The sequence below is a fragment of the Pyrus communis genome, chromosome 3, assembly GCF_963583255.1.
Source record: "Pyrus communis chromosome 3, drPyrComm1.1, whole genome shotgun sequence".
NCBI lineage: Eukaryota > Viridiplantae > Streptophyta > Magnoliopsida > Rosales > Rosaceae > Pyrus > Pyrus communis.
Window position 1 is genome coordinate 6,644,818 of NC_084805.1, and position 25,900 is coordinate 6,670,717.

Genomic DNA, 25,900 nt, shown 5'->3' on the forward strand with positions numbered 1-25,900 from the left:
TACTCCTGAACTGTCAACCATTATTCAGGCGGTATGATTTCTGATACCAGACACATGTTAATATCTGGGAGTGATACCCTTATGCCAGAACGTCGGTTCACAATTTCAGGCTAGCAAACAATATCAAAATATCATATGTGCGTTAATTAGTGGCACAACTAATAGATCGATTAACAGTGACTACCTGAGCCGAAGAAATTTAGGAGCAAGCTTTGTATTAGGACGGTAAATGCATGGTTGTTAACGATATTACCCATTTGGGTAATCAAAACCTCTTCAATTAGCCACCTCTCGATCACTTCCACAGGTAAATAGTAGAATCAAAGTACGAGATAATTTCTCACTGTTAGAGTGATTTGAGTATCTAGAAAGCTGTGAAGACCTTTTAGTTTGTGTTGTGGAGTTGGTTAGTAGTATAGTACATTTCAAGAACGTATACCTTTGGCGTCATTTCTCAAAATTTTACTTGGGAAATCACCAAATGGTGAAGTGAAGTACACCATCAATCTACTTTCTCATACTACACCAATTTTCCTTATGTCTTTTTGAACAACTCCTACGTCATTAAGAGAAGCTTAGTTACCAAATTTACCAAGTAGGAATTTACCCAACCAGGGACTAAACACCTTATCTAGGGAACCTCGAACCTATCTACTAAGGCGAAGGGCCGAACCTTGGGATCGTACCTAGATTTTAGCCATTTAGTCGGGTGACAATTAAAAACCATCAACCCTTGTTTCAAGTTGATGGCCACTCCGACAAACTTTTGGAATTCAGAATTTTCTCCCGGATCTTGTTGAGTTTGATGCGATTTTACTAATGACTTTTTCTCCTACCTTAGTAACAAGAGCAATTCTCTAAACACTGACATCTAGTTTTATACCAAAGCTCTCAACTGTCTACTTTGATTAAATTGGTACTTTTCTTGGGAGACATGATCTCAGTAAACGATTTTCATTCCTTTTTCCAAAAGGTTTTAGTGGAAAAGGTTGAAATTCTCACAAAGTGTTGTGAGATACGAGATATTCTTGGTTTTGTCAAGTTATCAACAATTGGTTAGCGAGTTTTCGGCTATAGTGTTTTTCCTCACTTATCCACCGAGGAAAGTTAGTTTAATTCTGATGTTGGATATGATTAAAGTTTCTAAACAACTGAACTGTTGTCTCACCTTACCTTTGCTTTACACATTTCGATGACATTGATCATTTGGAAATCCATGATGACGTGTTCTCTGGATGTTTCGGTTGTGTAGAGGCAGCATGGAAGAGTATCGCTTGTATTTCCTCAACGTGGAGAACCGTTCAAAATGAACCGTCATATATGACCTAAAGTCAACAGTTGTCATTTTCATTTGGAAACCGAATGGTATTTCTCGGTAGAGAAACATGTCCAGGACCTTTATTAATCTTAAACTTCTCACATACATCTCATTTTGGAATGAGCTAAACTTCTGACGGCGGTAGTGGAAGAACTAAACCAACGTCTATGATTGCACTATCGTGTATTATCCCGATTGTGCAAAAAGACATTAAGTTTCCTTGAAATACTTTCAGCCCATCTTATTCCATTTTAGTTGGAATCCACGAGCATCGGTTTGACGTTACTTACAAATCATCAAGAAATTGTTGGAGTGATTATGATCACTTCTTGTATCCAAATGCAACTGGGGAAATATCACCATAGACTCCAGGTACGAGGTATCTTGCACATGTCTAGATTATGGTGCTATTTTGGATGATTATTGACCGACTTGACAAGCTAGCTTACTTTCCATTAGTCTAGAAAGACCACATTCTTGATCACTTGGTAAAATTACTCATTCTTGAATTTATCGGATTTTATGATGTTTCGATCAATATCTACTTTGACTGTGATTTCATATTCACCCCTCCGTGTCGGAAGGCATTTCAGTCAACCTTGAATACATGTCTACCTTACTGCACTTTGTATTAATTTTGAAGCAGATAGACCGTTTAAGGGAATCGCTCGAACATTGAAATTTTAGTTGTGATGATTATTCTTCAATCACCAAACAAGTACTCTACTGAACGAATTGTTACCGTTGGTGATTGAATATTTCGGAAACTACAGTTGTAGTGAGATGTTATGCATTCAATCCCGTTATCTTGTACTCTAGATTTGATAGACTTGTTTTGACCCTCAGATTCTTGAGTGTTCTTTTAGTCTTCTCGACATAGTTTTTTCTTTAAATTCGAGAGAAATTCAATATGCATATGCTCACTATAGCGTTGTGAATTGCATTGATTGCATTGTTCAACCATATGGTGTGTGTGTGTGTGTGTGTGTGTGTGTGTGTGTCACTACTGTATCCCCTGTGACACGGGTTTCATTTCCAAGTCTTGGTAAACCTTTTTGAAGGTTATGAGTACTAAGGTTTTGTCCAATATCATATTTTTACCCTCAGACTAACGACCAGTTTGAAAGAAATACTCAGACCTGAGTGGATGTGTTGTATTTTGTCTGTTCTATAATTAGCATGGTTATAACAAACAAATATCTTTATTTTTCAGTTGCATGTAACTACGGTTACAATTTTGGTTTTTTTTGTGTATGACATTGTTGAGACGTAGTATGGAGATTTTATGCATAACACATGATTGACAGGTGAGTATTACGATCAGGTACTTGAATGGTCAAGATTTTAAGGTAGCAATTTGTGTGCTATTGACATTATTACCCGAGAGGGTAATACGTGAGAGCGATCGAGGCACTAATCAAACGATATATGTGTATTTCCCGAGGAGGGGCAAGATAGTAATATTGCACCCTCGGGAATTATTTGTTTGTTTAACGTGACAATAGAGAGTTGTTGGTATCACGGGCTGGAGACCATAATATCGAGAACTTATTTGTTGAACTCATTAAGCAAGTGGACATTTAGGTCCGTTTACGTTAGTATTATTATTTAGTTATTTTTTTTTTTTTTGTTTGGGCATGACCCAAAGATACTAAACACTTATTCTCGGAGTACGTGAAGCTACAAGTGCGTAGGTGAAGTTTTTCTATGTTTAGTTTGGATTTCAGTACAACTATTTTAAATCTTATGCTAATATAAACGTATTTTGGCGTATGTTATTGTATACCTATTTTGACTTTCTGTTTTATAAAAGTATTGTATTATAGTATTATACTAAAGGAGAATGAAAGTTGGAGTTTGGAGGCATGAAAGAGGAATCACTGTACTCCGATGGTGACGGAATCACATTCTCTTTTATGCAACCGTTCTTGCTTGATTTCTTCTTTATATATTTTCTTTCTATCTTGAGTATATTTTGGTATAACAAATTATTTCAAATTTCGGGGACGAAATTTTTTTAAGGTGGGTAGATTGTGACAACCCGTCCCTAATTTTATGTTTTTATAAATTTAAAATGAGTTAATCGACGAAAATGCCTTTAGAGGCGTCGGTCTTTGAGTAAGAATGAAACTTGTTGAAGTTACGTTAACCTTAGTTGACCTGCATATAGTGGGACATATGAAACATTCTTTTAACGAATTTGTGTAGTATTGGACGATACGAACGTGTAGGAAGAAGTGGAATCGAATTTGGAGTTGCGATGGAAATTTTACAGAATTACGATCGTAAAGGGCGTTCAAAAATTTCACGTTTTCCCTGCCTCTGTAAAGACAAAGACCTGCCATCACCACCATACCTTGGCGAGCTTCACTGAGCCGCCACCAAGTTGTCACTACTTGTCATCCTTCCCAAAGCTCAAATTCAAGTAGGATCGAACTCCCTCACCTCTCACGCGGACCTCCTACCTCTCTCACTTGCTCTGCGCTTACTGCACAGAAACGGCTATGGCGATCTCCGATGCCGTATATCACGACCACCATCATCCTTGTCTCCAACCCATCACGAGTGCAATACTATGTACAAGCACCTTGTATGGGCATTCAAACCATAAACTTGGACTCGGAGCTCTCCGAGTATTTTTATGTCGTCCCAGGTGAGGTAGTCTTCGAAACTACTCCAATTTTCTTTGTTATAGCTTGATCTAGTCATATTTAACCTTGAAGTGTCGCTTTGGTGAAGCTGGGAGCGCATGAACATCGAAGGGAAATTTTCTAGTTTTCTAGGATACGAAAACCGTGGCCATCCAACCACTTTCAAATCATTATCCTGACCAACACCAACTATGATTGGGATTCCAGTGGGTATAGACATATTCTCTACATTCCTAGCCTCATGTAGATTTTTGCATCATTGATTTTGGTGTAGAAATGAGCTTATTAAGAGCTTTGGAAGTTGGACCAAAAACCTGCAAAACGCAAGTTCTCGCGAGGAAGACGAGTACGTACGTACTCAAGGGCACATGGGTGTGCGTGAACGTGTGTAGGTGGCTGGCGCGAACGGCGGGTGGCTGCACTTTGTGGTGGCTCATGGCAGCGTGTGAAGCGATGCTGGGAGGAACTCGAGGTCCCTCCTCAGGTTCTTTGACTTGCTGGACCCGAATCCGCCCTCCATTTTTTGAAATTCAATCATTTTAAATAGTTTCTTTAATAGCTACCACTTGATTATTATATGATTCGACGATCCAACCATTGGATCGTCACCAAACTTTAATACGTTATAGTATGTAATATTTGAGGACATTAGAAACTTACGGATTGGGAATCTGACGTACGAATCTTCCCGAATTGGATTTGTAAGCTTGTAAAATAAAACGTTGACCACCACTTAATTTTAGCAATTGGCGGAGATTTGACCGTCGGATCGTTCAAAAACTTTAGGATGTTGTTCTAGAAGCTTATTGAAACTCTTGGGAAGTTATGGATCGGAAATCTGAGATGCAGATCTTCCGGATCGAGTTACGTAGGGTTGTGGACCCTACCATCGACCTTTTACCGATGGTTGACTTTTGGTCAATGGGTTTCAAATTACTTTAGAACGTCCTTGGGGATATGTTTTATACAAGTTACATGTTCTATGGATAAGAATTCTGAGACGTGATTTGATAATTATTTTAGGCGTTAATCATTTATGACGCCTCGATATTCATGCTAAGGAGTTTTAGCACAGACTTCAGGTGAGTGGGTCTTTTTCTTTATATATATATATATATATATATATAGTGTGTGTGTGTGTGTGTGTGTGTGTGTGTGTGTGTGTGTAAACTTTATAGTTTCCTCAAATGCTTTTGAATTGATTTAGGCATATCATGCAATGATTAAATAATGTTATAAGAAATGTTGCACTGTTGTGAAATGCCAAAATGATCCTACGGGATGCGCAGGTAAGTTCAAGTAAGTTTATTATGTTGGTTAGAATTATTGAATCATTATGGCAAGCATATATTCATGTAGTTGGCTCATCATTGTTGTACACTGGTGTTAGTGCTCTCGCCCCGGGCTAGGGCCAGTCTTTTATGTGTATGTCCACCCCCTGCACAGTACGCTCGCTTTGGATCCAAGTAGGTGCTAGTCCTTACTACATGTCGTATTAGGCGACTCTGACTTGTAGGTGACCGCACATAGTGCTAATCTTCACATGATCGTAGCACTAGAGCGTATATTATTACACCCAGTCTTGTCGTACAGGTCACATTAGGTGACTCCGACTCGTGTGCTAGCATAGATTGATAAGCAATAGGTTCAGTCATACAAGTCACATTAGGTGACTCTGACTGGTATGCTCGCATAGGTTGTTAAGCACCTGATTTCACTCATATTACTGTTGCAATATTGTGATGTGGCATGCTTCTGGAGTGACTGTTATTTTGCATTTCATACCAAATGCCCATGCAATTTAAGCATTGCCTTCCCCAACATGCATGGCTGACTCACCCACGGTCTTTACGTTTTTTTCCAATTTGCAACACATGTGCAAAATCAGGGCATAAGCCAACAAAACCTACAATAATAGGCCTTGTTGCAGCACTAATTGAAGAGCCTAACAGCTTTATGACATGGCACGATGAGAGTCGTTGGATTTCCAATGACCTGATGATCTAGACTATTGGATTTCTGATGGTAAAAAATATAAAAAGTTATCGATGTGCCATGTGGCACGTTCTGGTACGTCAGATTCAACAGTAAAAAAAATCAAACGGTCAAGAGTAATTTGATTGTTAAAAATGGAAGGCAAAAAAAGAAGAAGATGAGGATGCAACAAATATGGAAGAAGATTCATGCACAATTTGTCGAGCTGATTCAAGGCATATCCAGGTCTGAGTTATCTCTATTGAGTATATGCAAACATCTAAGTAAGTCTACATAGAAAGTTAATATCTGGGCAAGAAGCCCTCACAAAAGCATAATCAATTTATCAAAATGGCAATAATCTAGCCAATAAGGTAATAACATTTTATTATTAATAAATTTCAAATGTAATTTATAATGTTGTTTCACAATTCTTTACTTTGTATTTGAAATTAAATTATTAGAGTTAAACATGGAGTTTTACTTTTAATGAACAAACTTACAAAGTGCACACTTAAACCCTTACAAGGCACATATAAATAAAAAATATATATATTTGTGAATAATAATCGCCCTTATCCTTGTCGATCTGGTGGAGTTACACAAAGACAATTACTTTTCCAAAGGGCAATTGCCTTACTCCAATGAGTGTAACTACTCTAAAGTATCTCATTTACAATAAAGAATTATGAGTAAATGGGCTTGAACTTTGGTCCTCTCAAGTAGTCCAAGGTCTCAATTAAAGAGCTTTTCATAGGGTTTATAGACATTGGCAACCTTCCACAATTCAACTCCTCTTAAACCGTATGTATTGGTTCCATATGAACTTGGTTGGTGTAAGGTTTAAACAAACGTTTTCGAATGATTCATTTCTATGTAGCCATTTGCAATTCACCTCAATCATTTAATCATTTCAAATTCCTCTATTTAATATTGCACAATGCATTTCTAACTAAAGTAGCCTAAATTCGTTGGTACTTGATAACCTTCATTCAAATACAACAATAAATCTAGTATTGTCTCTAGCATTGGTTTTAGCCTTTGGGTCTTTCATGTGAGAAGCAGTTATATGAGACGGATTCATCATTACATGACTTTTTTTTTTATCTAATAATACATTGTTATGTAAAAAAAAAATTTCACATGGCAACATATCATTATATTAAGATATCATATCATGTAACAGTAAACTCGTTTCATGTAAATTGTTTTTTTTTTCTTTTTCTTTTTTTTGCGCCACTATCCTTTTTCGCTTGGGCACCATAAAGAAGTCCTCCAATGATCGATGATCATAAAAATTAATAAAAAGATAATCTTTAGAATTAAAGTGGAATTTGAAATGGAATCAAATTTGAATTGAAATCCAAATCTTTGTATTAAACTAGAACAAGTTCAATAAATAAAGGTGAGGCCAACCACCTCCAAGATTTATACAAAAATAATCGCATTCCAGTACGACCCTACCGAATTCTTCAGGCCATTAACCACCATTGAATAAACAGTACAGAAAATTATAAAGTAATTAAGCTCTTAAACCGAAAAGAAATCGAGAGTAATTACTAATTAGTGCCAAGATATTGTCATTAATATTATTTAAGGATTCGGACGCGTATAGTGATATATTCTATCATTACGTCTCTCGGATTCCGCATTGGTTGGTGCGAGATATTCTAACATCATTGTTTCTCGGACACCCTCCTTGTTAAACCCATTTACTTCAAGTCTACAACTATCCAATCAAAGACTAATCTCGTTCCATGGGGGAATAATGACTAATATTAATTTCACGAGAAATTTTTCAAGGTGACGGAACCACATCACTATGGACACTTTGTGTATCTGTTTAATCGGAGGATGTCACATGCCCAACTGAAGAATCTACCTGATTTATTTTTAATGAAATTATGCCGTCTGTTCTATTACAATGTTAATTCAATTAAAACTAAAACAGAAAGATACAAACACAAATCTCCAGTCCAAGTAACCCCGTCCCCGGCGAGACACACCACCCCCGATCCTTTTCAAATCTGGTACCACCACCACCACCACCTCTGATCCCGTTCAAATCTGGTACCGCCACCACCTCCCTCTCTTGCTCTTCCTCATAGATGAACAATAACAGGCACAGTGGAAGATGGAGTTCCTCCAATCGGTAACCCGCCGACGCTATTCTACCCCTCCCCGAACCCATGCGGACCATCTTCCTCATTGTCATCTTCATCAGCATGATTTTCAAGTTTTTCTTTGACGTGCTATCTTTGCTTGATAGGGCATGAAATTGCAAGGCAGACTAGCACAGGAGCCGACTCACTGAGTTAATGGCGGCGCGAGTTAGACATTGTAGTGGGGAAGACGGATGAAGTAGAATCAGGGCCGGTCTTGAGATTTTGAAAGCCCTGGTCTCAAACGGTGCTCTTACATGATCTAAAATTTTGATTGCTACATTTTCTTTTATAGTTTATATATTTCTTTTTATTATGGATTAAATTGATATAAAGAAAAAAAACAACATGAAGTCATGAAGCATAATGTGATGGTATGCACCTATCTGAAATTCCTTTTTTTTTTTTTTTGTTCGAAACTCCTTAATTTTTAAATACAAAAAGCATGGAGTAATAACTATGTAGTCATCGTATCACCGTACAAATATCATAAGGAAAACTAATGAAAAAGGTTTGAAAACTTTGAGTTTTAATGATAAGGAGAAAATAAAGGGTAAAGTGAATATTACCAGGATTGACTTTTTAGTGTAAAAATGTGGTTTTTCGTTAAAGTGAACAGTACCGTGAACTTTTCATTAAAACTCCCAATATCATAATCATAACCATTAATGCTCTTTATTAGCATCTAGAGTTCATCTCATGAAAATTTTGTGTTAAATGAATCACTGGTTATAATATTGATAGCATATTACAATGAAATTTTTTTTTTTTACTGCATTTTTGCTCACGCCCTAAACCAAGGATTATTCCCACCCACCCCCCCCCCTTCTTGCCGTTAGATTAGTTGAAAATTCGAAATTCGGGATTCGTGTCTCTAACGGTAGGTATGAGTAAAGTTGTATTATAATTTTCTTTTGACATATAGATGACTAAGTCTTCAAATGGATGAAACTTATAATTTGATAACTTTTAAACGGTGATCAAAAGAATAAACGATTCTTATTATTACATGTATTCTATTAAATGGTGTCATATAAGGAAGGGGCTTTTAAAGATTATATTTTTAAACTTTTAAGAATTTTAATTTATTATGATATTACTAATTGCAGATTTATTCACAAAAGTTATCTCTACTAATTAATAAACACTCATTGTTAACCAAAACCCTATGAAATTATCAGTTTAACCCTCTAATTAAAACAGAACATGAATAATAAATATGGGGCATAAATGTAATTTTACACAACCAAATTTTACTGTTTTTTTTTTTCAAAACCTCACTTACATGTAATCCTAACATATCTCTAATTTAAACAATAAAAATAAATAAATAAAACCTTCTCACTCCCACATTCTCTATCACTCTCTTCCTCTTTCTTTTTATTTCAAAAACAACACACTTTGTGTGTGCCCATATGCTAGTCTCTATTAATTAATGAAACATTCTTTGTCAACCAAAATCCTATGAAATTACCAGTTTAACCATATAATTAAAACAAAACACGAATAAGAAATATGGAACAGAAATGTAATTTCACACAACCAAATTTTGCTGTTTTTTTTTTTTTCAAAGCTTCACCTACATGTAATCCTAACATCTCTAATTAAAATTTAAAAAAAAATTCTCACTCCCACGTTTTCTATCACTCTACCCATATGCTAGTGTTATATAATGAAAGAAATGTTTTTTTTATTTTGAATTTTTTTTTTAACAAACAATGAAAGAAATTAAACTACAAATATTCAAAAAAAGAAACAAATAGTCTAGCTTAAAAAAAAAGCCCAAAATGGTTACTCGACAATACCCAATAGGAAAGAAAACCTAGAATAGCTGGAAAAAAAATCAAAATTAATAAACATGAGCATCTGTGGAGTCGAACCCGTGCACAAGTAAATGACAGTAACGCCAAACGACAACTTTGCCAAAAAAGTAGTAACATAAAACATAAAATTTCTTACGACTTATATAATAACATGTGTACCACTTGCATTACAGACATAAGGAAAAATTTATCGTGTCACCAATAAGAGCACGTTAATCAATACTTAGGTAATAATTTAATCATCAACTATATCGTTTGGTTTAAAAATTTAATCTCTCTAACATTATCTAAAAAGAAAGGCTAAGAGACTCAAAAGGTGACATTCTACAATTTCACAGTATGACGTTAATTTACATGAAACATTGTTGATCCAATCACATACAAGTATATACCACCAGCGGTAAAGCTAAGGAGAAGTTTCGAACGATCCCGCTACATCGGGACCCTTTTAACGTTGAACAAAAGTCATTACTTCACGTTAAGCTAGAGCTAAAAAGGCTACTCCTAGTCTAAGTGGCAGAATTATTGTTAAGGATGTAGCAAATTTATTTGAAGTATTTCAGCTAGAACTGTTATGTACATTTTTTATCTGGCCTGGTCGAGCAGTGGTACAGCTCCAAAAAAGTACTAATTTATATGCCAACGTTATAACACTACAAGAATATTTCTCAATTATTTTATAATTTAACAATTTAACGTTAATTATTGCGCACATTTCTAGGCTGAATTATGAATGCATGCACCGCGAGCCCAGGGACAAAATATCTTGAGTCCTGACAAAATATCATTTCTCGGCTTATACTTTTATGAGTGAAAATATAGTGGAGACAAACTGTAACTACTACTTTGAATATTTGTATTATGATTTTCTTAGATTTATTAATTATATTAAACGTATTTGTATACATTTTTTAGATTAATGACCGATTAAATAAATTTCAACTCAAATCACAGAGACAGATATATGCGAACGAACAACTTTTTCTCAAACACCATTTTTTGTTCTTTGGGAACCAAAATACATAAAAAGTAAGATAGGAGCAGCATCATCGATCAAAATTATCGAGCACAAACACACACCACCACCATCGGACAACCCGGAAACCAGAACCAGATCAGAACCTGACCCTAAAACTCGACTAGAAAACGGAAACACTAACATCTCAAAGTCCCAAACCACCTATAACACTAATCTAACTCCTCCAGCTGCCGCCTTCAGCGCCACCGCCTCCTCTGGAGTAGCGAGCACCGCCACCCTCACCGCCTCCATAACCACCCTCACGATGACCACCACCTCCGTATCCACCGCCACCGCCTCCACGGCTGTACCCACCACCTCCGCCTTCACGGCGACCGCCACCTCCGTAGCCGCCACCACCTCCATATCCACCTCCGCCGCCTCCGCGGCTGTAGCCACCTCCGCCACCGCCACCACCGGATCCGCGAGACTGAGCCTCGTTGACGGTGATGTTGCGGCCGTCGAGGTTCTGGCCGTTCATGCCTTCGATCGCGTCCCTCATCGCCTGCTCGCTGCCGAAGGTGACGAAGCCGAAGCCCCTGGACCTCCCAGTCTCACGGTCGTTGATGATCTAAAACCACAGAAAACACAGATCGCATCAGATCCACACATCAAACACCCAAATCACATCAAAGATTCACAAAAAAATTCAAAAAATAAAAGGAACCGATCGATCGTCAATCTTTGGGAGAGAAAGATTGAGATGAACGTACCCGATTTTGTGAGAGTAATAATAAGAATCATAGACAGTAACAGAGAATCATAGATCAAGTAACACAGAGAGAAACAGAATCAGATCAGAGAGAATAACAGAACGACTGATGGCCGAGGCCGAATCGGGTCAGATCCGATCTCTCCGTCAAACGGACCTTCGATTCGATGATCTCACCATACTGGGAAAAGGCCCTCTCCAGCGCCTCATTGTCGGTGGCCCATGCGAGCCCTCCGACGAAGCAACGGAACTCGATCTCGGCAGAGGCCATGGCTACCAGTAACCCTAGTGACAAAAAGGACTCGAATTTTAGGGAAAGAACAAGAGAACAAGAGAGCACGCGGGTCAGCAGGCCCCGAACCCTCGTTAATATAGGGCCTCGGGCACCCTCGACCAGGGTTAACCATTTCCTTGGTGTTTGGTTACCAGGGTTTGAAGGTCCAAGCCCAGCGCGTTTGGCTACGCGTTTTACAATTTCACCATATGAATAAATTATATACACGTCGTCGTTTTTGGTTTGTTTTACGTTGAGGATATTTTTATCTCTTGTTTGGTGGGGAGTGTTATCGCCGTTGCCAAACGGGGAAAGGACAGAGTCGTGTCTTTCGGTTTGCGGAAACCCTGGTTGAAAACGACCGAGGGGACGGGTTAGTTGTGGGGTCCGCTCATCACGTGACAGTGGGTTAGATATTTTAGTGACGCGAAAAATATCTTGTGCATAGAAGTACAGCCTTACCCCTCTCTTTTACGTAAAATTCTGTGCTTGGCCACAGCTGTTGGTATCTCCGCCGAGCATCTGACCAATTTTTTGTCTTTTAATGCTGAGCCCATATCGACATCGAGAAATTCTTAAACGGAAATGTACGATATTTTTCGCAGAACAATCAAATTTACAAATTGATTATTGATATGTCATTAAATAAAAATAACTATATTAATTAATATTTAAGTTTTTTTCTTTTTTCAAATTTTAGTAACAATTCAATCACCAAACAACAACATTATTTGATTTGGCTAGCATTATCTAATTTGTGTCGTCACATAAAAGAATAAATTAAATTACACTAAATTATTTTAGTTTTCGGTCACACTACAATTTCATACTTCATTTTTTAAATAGTAAAATGTTATATATCAACTTACGAAATCCTTGTAATGTCAAACCTTTGTAACAAAACATGTTAATTAAGTTGTTAAGTAATGACATGACAGCAATGAGCTTCACATTTGTGCTGATGTGTCACCTATCTTATGCCACATGGCCAAACAATTCATAAAAAAAATATTTTAATTATAAAGATTTTTTTGTCAAAATTATTAAAGATAATTCACTTCATTTAAAAAATTGAAAAAAAAAACAAACAAACAAACCCACATCCTAAGTTCCTGCTCCACACCCACCCACATTCCTTCCCCCTCACCCCTCTCTCTCCCTTCCTCCTTGTTAGCCGTACCCATTTCTCTCTCTAGCAACCTGCATTTCCATGGACGCTGGTGGGAGGCGTGGTGGTCCTCGATGGAATTGAGGTCCTTGTAATTTCGTTAAAACTTGCGAGAGTTAGGGTTTTTTGAGGATGAGATTTGAATGGGATTTTGACTTTTTGCGATGGTAGGGATTAAGGTTGTTCGAGAGGGTAGTGTCGACAAGCTTGAGATCGAGTCAGTCGCCGAGAGGGTGGGGTCGATGAGCTCATGGTCGGATTGGTCGCTGAGGGTTTTAAGGATAAAAGGGTCTGGAAGACATCAAAGACAACGTGTTGAATGGCAGCGAGGACCCTGGGATCGAAAAGGTGAGGCATCTGGCTAAGGATGGGGGCTGATCGGAAGGATGGGCGTCGAATTTTGCAGAGGTCGGGAGGGAAACAGTAAAAATAGGGAAAAAGAAAAAACAAGGGAAAAGGAAGGGAAGAAAAGGAAAAAGAATTGTTTGAATGTCAATCCACGTGTCAATCCGTAATTCTCACACTTGCCACATCAACAGTTAACAAATTAAATTGACAGAAAATTGATTGAAGTCCGACATTGTTACAAATTCGTAAAATAAGGTATGACATTGCAATGTTTAAAAGATGAGGTGCGAGATTGTGGTACAACTCAAAGTTGAGGTAACTTAGTGTAATTTACCCAAAAAATAATTGACTCGGAATTAGAATACAAAATTAAATGGGAACGGGTACTTTTATACCCAAAGTTAAAGTAACTTAGTGTAATTTACCCAAAAAATAATTGACTCCGAATTAAAATACAGAACTGAATAGGGTACTTTTATACTCAAAGTTGAAGTACGATATTGTTCTTGATAGACTAACAAATAAGAGTAAATTACATTTCACCCCCTCAGGTTTGGGATCGATTGCAACCTCATATAATCAGTGGCAAAGCTACGTGAGGGCGAGGAGTGGCGGCCGCCACTCCCCTCGTCGGAAAAACAAGGCTGGAGCGCTAGCCAGCCCCTCCCCTCCTACTGCTGCTATTCTTCGTCTCCTCCAGTGCAACGGTGCTATCTGGTTTTGCTCTGCGCGCAGCAGAGCTGCATCAATTTTTTTTCAAAACACCCAGGCCAAAACGACGTCGTTTTGGTCCTGGTTAAAAAAATTTTAAAAAGTAGAACGAAACGGTGCCATTTCGTATAAGTTGGGAAAAAAATAGGGGTGTGCTATCCACACACCCTTTTTTTACTTCTCACACATCATTTGTTAATTTATATCTGTTGATCTTCTTCAATTCATCCGATCTAATGGTCGAAAATTAGAAAGGCGTGTGAAAAGCAAAAAAACCATACCCCAGAAAATATAAATATATAGGGTGGGACTGCGTGTCCCCCATTCCATAACTTCCATTCAATCTCTCTCTCTGCTCTTTTTCATTCTCCAATCAAAGCAAAAGGTGCAGCAACACTGCCCCCCAATTCCAGTAGGTAAATTTTTTAATTCCTAAATTTATAATCCTAAATCTAATTAATTATTTAATACGAATTTTGTTTAATTGGCATAGAATCATATGGTGATACACTAATATGATTATTGATATGAAATTATGAAATTATTTTTAGGATGAAAATTAAAATTTGAAATCTTGATTATTGATTAATTAACTGAATTATTACATAATGTATATTCATATGATTAGTTGACTTGAATATTTATTTATTGAATAATTTGTATGCTTATTGGTATTGAATAATTGAATTCTTGGTTGGATTAGTTATTATGCATATTAGTATATTAGTATAGTCTACTCTAGGATTAAAAGTCTATGATTTTTTTTTTCTTTCCATTTTACAGTTACATAATGGAACAATACTATAAGAAACAATGCTTAAATCCTCATTCAAACACTTCAAGTAGTCCTTCTTCTTCAAATATTCCAAGTAGTCCTCCTCCTCCTTCAAATATTCCAAGAAGTCATCATTCGAATATTCCGAGTAGTCCACCTCCCCCTTCAAATATTGAGAGGAATTGGTGATCTTGCAAAGGAGTTGGTGAAGACCAGAAGGTGTGCAAGCTATATGTTAGTGTATAAGCTTCTTTCATTGGCTTTGGTGTTACTGGTTGCAACCGCTTCGATGAAGAGAGCTTTTTCTACTATGAAGATTGTGAAAACATCATTGCTTAACAAAATGGGAGATCAATGGTTGAGTGATAGCATGCTTGTTTACATTGAAAGAGATGTATTTGCTTTCATTGATAATGAGCCTATTATGTGACGTTTTCATGATATGAAACCTCGCCGGCAACAATTGTAATTTGTTTGTATTGATAAATTATGGAACACATTACTATATAAAATGATTTGGTTGTTGCTACTCTTTTGAAGCTTGCAATCTTTTAACTTCGCCCCTCCCCCCATCAATTCCTGGCTTCGTCACTGGTTATACTCATCTAGGTTTGGTTGGTAGTATTTTAAACGTATTTTCATATGTCCATAAGTATTTTTTTTTTATAGTGTATTCCAAAAAGCAGTTAGAAGAACAACCATCATTCTACCATCGCCACCACTAGACATCAATGAGTTGGAAATGATTTAAATATACACACTTTGAATTCTTTATTAAAAATCTACAGGTGCTTTAGTGTTTTTTTAAGAAGCATTTGGCAGATTATTCTCTTAAAACCACTTGTATAAAGTACAGTTCTTCTACAAAATTTTATCAAATGCAATCATCATTTTTGGTTGCAGAAAACGCATTTAACCATTTTAAAAACAATCTCAAGCATGTTCCTTTATAGTTCAAGCAATATGGGGTCATCATACTTTCAGTTACATTCTTATGAAATACTTCAATTTTAATATCTAATATTCTAATGGACAGAGCATTGAGTTTCTACTTATGTATCCTAGGTTCGAAACTCCCCTCACGCCTAAATTATCGCAATTTCAACAAAAATGTTTATGAGCACAAGTCATGTAATTCAAATAGGGTTACATAAATGATAATATTTTTGCTGTTGTCCCGAATTTAAACACAAGAACCCTCGGGGAAGTTTATTGTTCAAAAAGTTCCTTTGCATATTCGCGGCAAGTGTGAAAGAATAACTTTCCCAGCGACCAAAAAGTCCCTTTGCACTTGGAATTCCATGTTTTCACCGTCAGAGTAGGTGGGTTGATGACGCTGAGATTCTCCAAAGGCAAGACCGACCAATACCCAACCAAATCTGAAAGTCTAAACGCAACCGCGTGCGAACACTCTAGTAGTCTAATCCAACTACTTTCCAATATTTACTTTTTTAGAAACTTTTTTACAACGATCACTTAAAATGAAATTGTTATAAAAAAAACCTCCGATAGTTAATTTTATAGAATCACTACCATATGAGTGATCAACTCCACGACATTATTCCCAATTACCTAAATACAAGTATTGTCAATGAGCACAACACCAGTTTACCCACTCCTTAAACAAAAAAATTGCCAAACTGAAATCTAGAGATGGTCACCATATCTTGCCACATCAACAAACTAACAGAAAATCTAACGAAACTAGATGGCATGGATCAAGTTAATATTTTAGGTCAATTTTAAGGACGAAATTGATTGATTTTCAAATTAATGGACTACAATGATGAGTTAGGTCAATTTTAGAGTCATATGTGATAAAAACTCAAAATAAAGTAAAAACCTCATGTACTTACGGTTGAGAATGAATCTCACATTGATAGGAGGAATGATCTTGCATGGGCTTATAAGTAAGTTGGGTTAATGACAATATTGCCTATTGGTTTTATAGTGGAATCCCAATTTTCTTCTCTTACCTCGATGTCCCTATCTCTCATTAGAAACGACTTCACCCAAGTACACCTTTATCCAGTTCAAGGGTTTGCTAAAATCGTTTCATCAAGTAAAGGTTTTAGCTGACACAATTTGACCTTATTCGATAAAAAAATTTAATCAAGGCAGAAGCTGCGAGTTCCAGCCCCGTCAATCCCAAGAGAATATAATACTAATAGCTAGTTTGAAGTTGTTGTTGACACACCTCGACCCAGAAAGTCCACTTGGACCCTGAATCGAGCTGTGCTGGCCGACACCTGGAAGGTGACGAAGCCATAAAATGTGATAGTGTACAAAAAGTGAATAAATTTGAATCTAAAAGTGTCTAAGTACCAGAGTGCGCTACGAGTGGGAGCGAACCCATTTCACACGCGATGTCAGAGCATAAGTAAGGTACAGTAGTATGGGTAAGAATCATACCCTCAAAAATATCCATTAATACTAAGATTCACCACAGATTGTTGTCGATACAAACTCAGAAGCTAAAACCTGGAGGGCACCAAACAGAAGGTGTGAGTAAGCAATAAAACCAAGCTTCCCAAAGTTATTACCTCTCTAAAAGTAATGCCCTAATGTAAAACCCGTATCGTTTTCCATAAGACAATACAACATATATACATATATCCAAACCATACTCAGAAATGACCAAAACCACGGTTTGCCATTAACTCCACCATACATTAATAAGTAGGCCAAATGAACTAAATCAATACAAAGTGATATATCAGTCAGAGTCATCTAAAATGACATGTACAACTTATCCGTATCTTATCAATCATGGCTAGCATATAAGTCGGAGTCACCTCTAGTGACCTGTACGACTTATCCATATCTTATCAATCCTGGCTAGCATATAAGTCGGAGTCACCTCTAGTGACCTGTACGACTTATCCATATCTCATCAATCCTGACTAGCATATAAGTCGGAGTCACCTATAGTGACCTATACGACTTATCCATATCTCATCAATCCTGGCTAGCATATAGCTCAATAAGTATACCTGCACACGAGTCGGAACTACCTAAAGTGGTCTGTACGACAGGACTGGGTGTAAATAAATAAGCTCAAGTGCTACGATCACGTGAAGACTGGGCGAATAATCGCGGGTCACCTACGAGTCGGAACCACCTAAAGTGGTCTGTACGACAGGTTTGTGCACCTACCTTGAATCCAAGGTGAGCATAAGGTGCGGGAGGTGAACATCACGTGAAAGACTGTGCCCTGGCCACGGGCGGGAGCACTAACACCGGGGTGCAGGTTTATGAGCTCTCAATGCATCTCAATATAACATGTGCAACTCATGGCAACCAATACGACAGTATCGAAGTTGCCTAACACATAACTGTAGTCATGCTATAACACAATCGATTCAACTAGTACCATAAACTCACCTGAACTTACCTGGGTGTCCTGAGTTCACCTTTGCACTTGAAAGCATTCCCAATAATTATATGCAAGTAATATACATATTGATATACTATGATGCAATCTAATACTCAACCATGTCGTAGCATGTTCAATTATAAACAATACAGTGAGAAGTGTACAATCAATAACGCATTACTCCCAAACTACTTATTTTCAGGGATAATTATCCATGACGACCCAATTAACACTAATTTAACTAACTAATTCATAAAACTAAAACTTGTCTTTACCAATTTCCTTCGCCTTACTCAATTTCCCAAGCAAGGCTTTGGTCTCAAATATTTTATGGCTGCATCTAATGTCTCGTTAGACTGCCTACGTACCCTAAATAGGGATCAAGCCATTCGTAGTTCATATCGTACTTCAAGCATTCACAATAATTATATATGAAAGTAATATACCTAATCAATTTAAAAGTGTCGATAGAACTCTCAATAATATGTACGGTAAAAAGGAAAAGATCCACTTACCTGGAGTCCACGCTATGATTCTCTAGCGCACACATCGAGGCGTCCTAAATGATTGGTCCCTGTGACCAATTATCAAATCACATCTCAGAACTCTTATCCGAAGAGTACGTAATTCACATAAAACACAACCTCAACGACATTCTAAAATAGTTTGATACCCATTGACCACAAGTCAACCGTCGATCAAAGATCGACAGTAGGGTTTACAACCCTGTATAACTTGACCCGGAAGATCCGCATATCAGATTTCCAATCCGCAACTCCCAACGATCCACAATATGTTTCTAGAAAAACATACTAGAATTTCATTACGATCCAACGGTCAGATCTCCGCCAATTGCCTAAAACAAGTGGCCATGAACATTTATTTTACTAACTTACAAATCCAATTCAGGAAGATCCGTAAGTCGGATTCCCGATCTGTAAATTCCTATAATCTTTAAATATTACGTATTATAATATATCCCATTTTGGTGACGATCCAACGGTAGGGTAATCGATTCACATTTTTATCAAGTAACGTATCGTAACGAATTTAGGTTCCAACTATCAACCTACGTCATTCAAATGACAAAACTGAATTCAAGACATTTGACATAGCCTAAAAATAGCATTGGCGGCCCACTGGCCACGCGCCGCCACGGGTGTCGGCCGCCCCGACTCGCCGGAAAATCCAACTATTTCCAAAAATTCTCAAACTTCACAGAAATGAAGATCTCAGTGAGTGGAGCAACTTTCATACCTGCCACGAAGTCCAAAAGTGGATGGAAGATGGTCAATTTTGCCCACGAAGCCGGCGGATGCCTAAAACTTCCCGACGTCGATTCGTCGTCCACGGTGGTCCAACGGGGTCAAGGTTGGTTGGGTTTTTCTCCTGGGATGATGGGCTACAAAGCCCAAGTGGTGGCATCGGCCATCGCTTTGCCGATTTGCCGGAAAATCGAAAAGGGTGGCCGGAGCACCATTGATTTTGGTCAACTTTCGTGGCCTCAAACCGCTCCATACCATGGTTAATCAAGGTGGTTCTTGGGTGGGTTTTGTAGAGGGGAATGAGAGCTTCAAGATGGTGGTGGTGGCATCGAAAAACTCCACCGGAGTTGGCCGGAATCGGCCTTGGAAGATGGTCTCGTGGTGGCGCGGGTATGGGTGCACGGGAAGCTCTCTTCCCCCTTTTTTTTTTTTTTTTTTTTTTTTTTTTTTTTTTTGTTCTTCTTCTTCTTCTTCTTCTTCTTTCTTTCCTCCCTCCGTTTCTGATTTTGGGTTTCCCCCACAAAGTGGGGGGTTTAATTTAAATACACACTAAACCTTGAATAACCAATTTCGAACGTCCGTAACTATATCGTTATAATCCGGACGCGCAAACGGCTTTCGCCTATACGTTCGTACCAAAGAATACTACGAGGATATGCTTAAAGAATAAGTCCCACATCTCTCAAGTCGATGGTCAACGGAAGTCAAAGTCCTTGCCTCTAGGGCAATTTAGTAAATTCACGCTTTTAAAATAAAATAAAAACGTAAAATTTGGAACGGATTGTCACATTGTGCTTTTTTCAAAATTTCTTCTGGTATGCTATGATAATAAATAACTATGAAAAAAAAGTAAGTGTTTGATATACTATAGTAATAAAAGTGTTTTTAGCTAAAAAAAAAAAAGGTTAGAGATGGGGGTAGGATTGTCGATATGAAAGTTGCATTAATTGGTATTTGTTCACCCGCCTCCAATAGAAAAAATAAAATTAAAAAAAAAAAAGAAAATGAAAAGCATGTCTAGAGTTACTTCTGCTTTCTGCTGTTTTGGATATAATTTTGAAAAAAAAAAACATAATTAAGAGTCCACCTTTTTTAAAAAGATTAAGTAACCACAAACTAAACCCTAAGGAGGAGTGCACAATGATTCTTTGGGAACAATAATAACAAACTCCCATGTTTTTATTCCAATGAGAATATAAGGTCTTAACGTTGAATCTAAATACAAGAATTTGGTTAAACATTTAGGGAGATCAAATATTTTAAGTTAAATTTGTAAATTAAATATTATGGTTGTCAATTGTTGAATTATTAATTAAATGTCAATTAACTTGCTTGTTTCTTATTACTAACATATAATTTAACTTACAAATTTAATTTAAAATTTTAATGTTCCTAGCATTATCTTTATTTATATATCAGCTATCAAAGCTCGATTTCTTCTTGGAGTTAATAGTCATTAACCTTTTTTAGCCATTAAATTGAAGAAATAAACTGAGAAAGACAAGTTTAAAATTAAATAAAAAGACCAACAGAGAATGGTAAAAAGTTATGAATTGTGGAAAGAGAAATTCTAAGAAAACTTATTAAAAAATAGAACTATTTATAGATTATCCATTACATTATGTTTTTAACATAATATTTTTTAATATTAGAATAAAAATTAACGTAAAGAAGGGTCAGAAAATTTCACTTTTAAGAGTGTTTTCTTAAAGTATTTGGCATACGTCAACGAATATTTGGCATACGTCAACGAGAGGACTGAGAGACAGGTGGGGTCCCATCGCACGTGAGCACTTGAGTTCAGTGTCACCTTGCTTACTTTCTTACCGTTACCCTCAACTTGTTTTTTAGGGGTCTGAAGTCCGTCGTCTTCCGCACTCTGCACAAAAACAGCACACAGCTTCTCACCAGTATCCATTCTGTCGACACACTTCATCGTCATCGTCCATGGCGTCGTCGCTTTCGCACTTCCCCATCCTACTTGTCTTCTTCTTATTCACCGCTTTCCTCTCTGCAGGTACGTAATTACTTCTAGTTTCCCGGAAAATAAAGGAAAAAGTGTCACTTTCCTAAGAAAAATATAAAAATTTGTTTGCGTAATGAATTGATGAGAGCACAGTTATTAGCACTGCTCGAATTCCAAGTAACTTTGCCTTACTTACCTCATCTCGTAAGTAGGGAAAAACCCCACTGAAACGATTTGCTTTGATTGCAGAATCACAGTCCTTCATCGGCGTCAACTACGGCCAGGTCGCTGACAACCTCCCGCCGGCCTCCGACACCGCTAAACTCCTCCAGTCCACCGCCATCAAGCGCGTCCGTCTCTTTGGCGCCGACCCGGCCATCATCAAGGCCCTCGCCGGCTCCAGCATCGCTATCGCCATTGGCGCCGCGAACGGCGACCTCCCGGCCCTTGCATCCGATCCCAACGCGGCGGCGCAGTGGGTGAATTCCAACGTCCTCCCCTTCTACCCCGCCAGTAAAATCGACCTCATCAATGTCGGCAACGAGGTCCTCCTATCCAACGACCAGGGCCTCATCTCCCAGCTCCTTCCCGCCATGCGAAATGTCCAATCTGCCCTCTTTGCCGCGTCTCTAGGCGGAAAGGTCCGGGTCTCGACGGTGCACTCCATGGCCGTTTTGGCCCAGTCCGACCCGCCATCTTCCGGTCGGTTCAACCCGGGATTCCAGGACGTTCTCAAAGGACTTCTCGCCTTCCAGAGGGACAATGGATCACCGTTTGCGGTCAACCCGTACCCATTTTTTGCTTACCAGAGCGACCCGAGGCCCGAAACACTGGCGTTTTGCTTATTCCAACCCAACGCGGGACGAGTCGACTCGGGGAGCGGAATCAAGTACATGAACATATTCGATGCTCAGGTGAGCGTGTTTTACACTATAGTGGGCCGGATTTGGGCTTTTTATAAAGTGGATCTAGGCCCAGTTGAAAAATTGACCTGTTGGTCAACCGTCAACTGATTAGAATTTGCGTTATACGACGACTCACACGTTAGTATTTAAATCATGAGTCCACGACATTGACATAAGAGTTTAGAACTAATGGTTTTTTTGGTAATTAGCGTTCGCTTTGCGATTTGTTTGAGAAGCACTTATGCACATAAGCACTTTTGTTAGAAGCTAAAATCAATAGAAGGGTTTCATGTACGTGCTTCTATGGAAAGCACAGATAGTTTTAAAAGTACTTTTATTATTTAGATGAGTTTTTTGTTATCTAAAAGACGTCGGTTGTTGTAGCCATTTCTAAATGCACTTCCAACCAAACACTTGGCAAATATACACCCTGCATGTGTTTAGAGTCAAGAGTAGATTAGAGAAAATTAGACAACGTGGAGTGTGAGGATTAGTTGAAAAAGAAGATGAAAGAAAATGTAGAATAAAGCAATTAATATAATATTACTATATCTTTAACTTTTAGGTCTTTTACTTGAACATCTACGAGATGTCTAATTATAAACATAAAATTTAAATTTAACAGCCTATGTTGCACTTTGGCCTTTTTTTGGTTTTTCACCCAATATGTCAAATTAAATTATTATTTTATTACATTAACCTATTATAATAAATGTTTTAAAACAATAAAATGCATTTTATAATCAATTAAAAAAAAATTGAAGTTGCTATCAATTTTGGTAGCAGAGGTGTGGGCTGTCAATTCATGTCATGTCACATCAGATTTGACTTTTTGATTTGAATACATTGTTGTTGCCTTTTTTTAATATTAGTGTTGATTTGGATATTTTGACATCTCATTTGGAAATACTCTTTGCTTAATAAAAAGGATGGATAATAAGGTTTAGGTGTAGGAAATGAGGGTTTTTGAAAACCCCAATTTCAACGGTCATTTAATTAGCATCATCCATATTACTCTTGTATTATTGTCCTTTCCTTTATCAAGGAAATGATGGGATCATTGAAATTACCTTGTATATGCAATTGATGCATGGTGACAATGTGACAGGCTGGCTAGTGGCCCATCACAATAATTTTAGATGAGGCCATGATTTCTATTGGCTTTGGATTCAGTACAACGTATTTGAAAAAAACCTAGACAAATTTTGTTGTTTCATAGAACCAAAATTTAATTTGGGACCACCATATAAAAGTATAAACCTCATATTTCTTACTATAGGAGAAAATGTTAGCGAAACTTTAGTAGCAATGGGTTTTTTTCCCCGCAGATCCTTGAGATAGCATTCGAATCTTTTGCGGTCAGATGATGCTGTAAGACCTCAATCTTTTACCATTGTATCGCAATATCATAGGTCATACCCATGTGAAAGAATTGGAAAGAAAATTGGAAAATGAAATCTAGTTTTGAAGTATTTTCCTTTTGTTATCGTTAATCGAACGGAGTTTTTTTCTCTGTAGCTTAGTAAATGCATAACTTGTTTGAACTATGCACGTTGTTTTCTTTTCTTGCAATGACAATTTTAATGACAAGCTAACTAATTAGAGAGTTCCAATGATTTAACCCTTATGCTTTTGAAGTCATTGATTGATGCAGTAATATAAATGATGAAGTTTTACCATCTCTAGGTTGATGCCGTGCGGTCAGCCTTGAATGTAATTGGATTCAAGGACATTGACATTTTGATCGCTGAGACTGGATGGCCATACCATGGAGATAGCAACGAAGTTGGAACTAGTGTGGAGAATGCAAGGGCATATAATGGCAATTTGATTGCACACCTTAGATCCATGGTTGGGACTCCGTTGATGCCTGGAAAATCTGTGGAGACTTATATCTTCGCGCTCTATGATGAGGATTTGAAACCTGGTCCAGCCTCTGAGCGATCCTTTGGTTTGTTCAAGCTTGATCTAACTGCGACATATGAAGTTGGTCTCACAAATAGTAGCCAGGTGACATATTTAAAACCTTCTAGCAAAATGTTCTCTTACCTCATCACTTTTATGTGTTATATTGTTGACTGCAAATCTAGATAATTCGTTATATGGTCTGTTCAATACATATGAGAACATAATATGTCCTGTATCTGGCCGAACCTTATAATGCCTAATATTCTATGCTTTATAATACGCATGATTATTTATAACCCTTGGATTTCTATCCTTCAGACTCCATCAACACCAATGGTGTCTCCTTCACCCAAGCCTACTTCAGCACAGTGGTGTGTGCCCAAATCCGGCATTTCTGATGCTCAATTGCAGGCAAATCTTGACTATGCTTGCGACCATGGTATTGATTGCAGCGCAATCCAACCAGGAAGCGATTGTTTCGACCCAAACACTGTTGCATCGCACGCTGCCTATGCCATGAATCTGTATTATCATACTGTTGGCACAGTTCCTCTGAATTGCGATTTCTCACAAACAGCGATGCTCACATCCTCAAATCCCAGTAAGTTTTCTTTAACACGAGCACATATCGAAATGGCCTATGTTTTCCATGATGAGGACACACTTAACATAAAAGGGTGATTTACTTTCTGGGATAATAATTCATAAAGTGACCAATTAGAAACGTAAAAGTGTATAATCTTTTGACTTTTGTGGTGATAACGATTCTCTTAATAATCCAACTCCTTTTGTGAATGATTGCACTACTAATTGTGGCATTTTTCTTTTCACACATTTTATACCGGTGAAAAAATGGAACATCTCCAAAACCAGCATGACTACCTATGAAAAAATGTCTACTTGATTTGTTTCGGAACTCTTGCTAATTAAGTATGTGAATTGATTGCAGGTTATAATGCTTGCAGTTACACTGGTGGAAGTACATGACTACCTGTGGAAGCAGGGAAAGTTAATATTATACCGAATAACAGATTCGTGAAGGGTTAGAAATCAATTGGATACAAGGAATAAGGTGTTGGTGTGCTTTTTTGTTGTTTTTAATTTATATATGTAACCGTATAATTGTAAAGGTTCCTAGTTTTATTTGGGATATATATTAACTGTAAGAACTCTACCATAAATGGGAATGTGAATGAACTAGTTATTTCTCCAGATATTTATTCCTAAACCTTGGTAAGAAGGTTTGTTTTCACTTATATATTTCGTACAAAAGTGGAAATTTTGTGGGGCTTGTACCACTGTTCGACTCTCGGTATTTTCCTCTCTAGGCCTTATTTCGATTACAAATTTACGAGAATCTTCGAGTATTGATTGGATTGAGTTAGAGCTTTGTTCATGTTGAAGTTGAAGACTGCATCTGACTTTCGCAAACAATGTGGCTGGTGAAATCTTTGCGGGCGCTTTCTTGAACTAGAAGTTGCCTAGTGGTAATGTTTTCCGGCCGCATTGCTTACCTCTAACCGATAATTATTTAGTGGTATTTAAA

At 37.6% G+C, this 25,900-nt stretch overlaps 2 protein-coding genes across 2 annotated transcripts; one reads left to right on the plus strand and one right to left on the minus strand.

Moving 5' to 3' along the window:
- Nucleotides 1-10,907: 10,907 nt before the first annotated feature.
- On the minus strand, nt 10,908-12,003 carry LOC137728942 (glycine-rich RNA-binding protein GRP1A-like). Its single transcript, XM_068467753.1, has 2 exons — nt 11,816-12,003; nt 10,908-11,517 (listed from the first exon to the last, which is right to left on the minus strand). Exons 1-2 carry the CDS (start codon nt 11,927-11,929, stop codon nt 11,122-11,124), a joined length of 510 nt encoding a protein of 169 aa, XP_068323854.1. The 5' UTR covers nt 11,930-12,003; the 3' UTR covers nt 10,908-11,121.
- Nucleotides 12,004-21,424: 9,421 nt separating this feature from the next.
- LOC137728759 (glucan endo-1,3-beta-glucosidase 7-like) lies at nt 21,425-25,563 on the plus strand. Its single transcript, XM_068467516.1, has 5 exons — nt 21,425-21,592; nt 21,791-22,455; nt 24,133-24,456; nt 24,673-24,955; nt 25,304-25,563. Exons 1-5 carry the CDS (start codon nt 21,523-21,525, stop codon nt 25,339-25,341), a joined length of 1,380 nt encoding a protein of 459 aa, XP_068323617.1. The 5' UTR covers nt 21,425-21,522; the 3' UTR covers nt 25,342-25,563.
- Nucleotides 25,564-25,900: the final 337 nt, after the last annotated feature.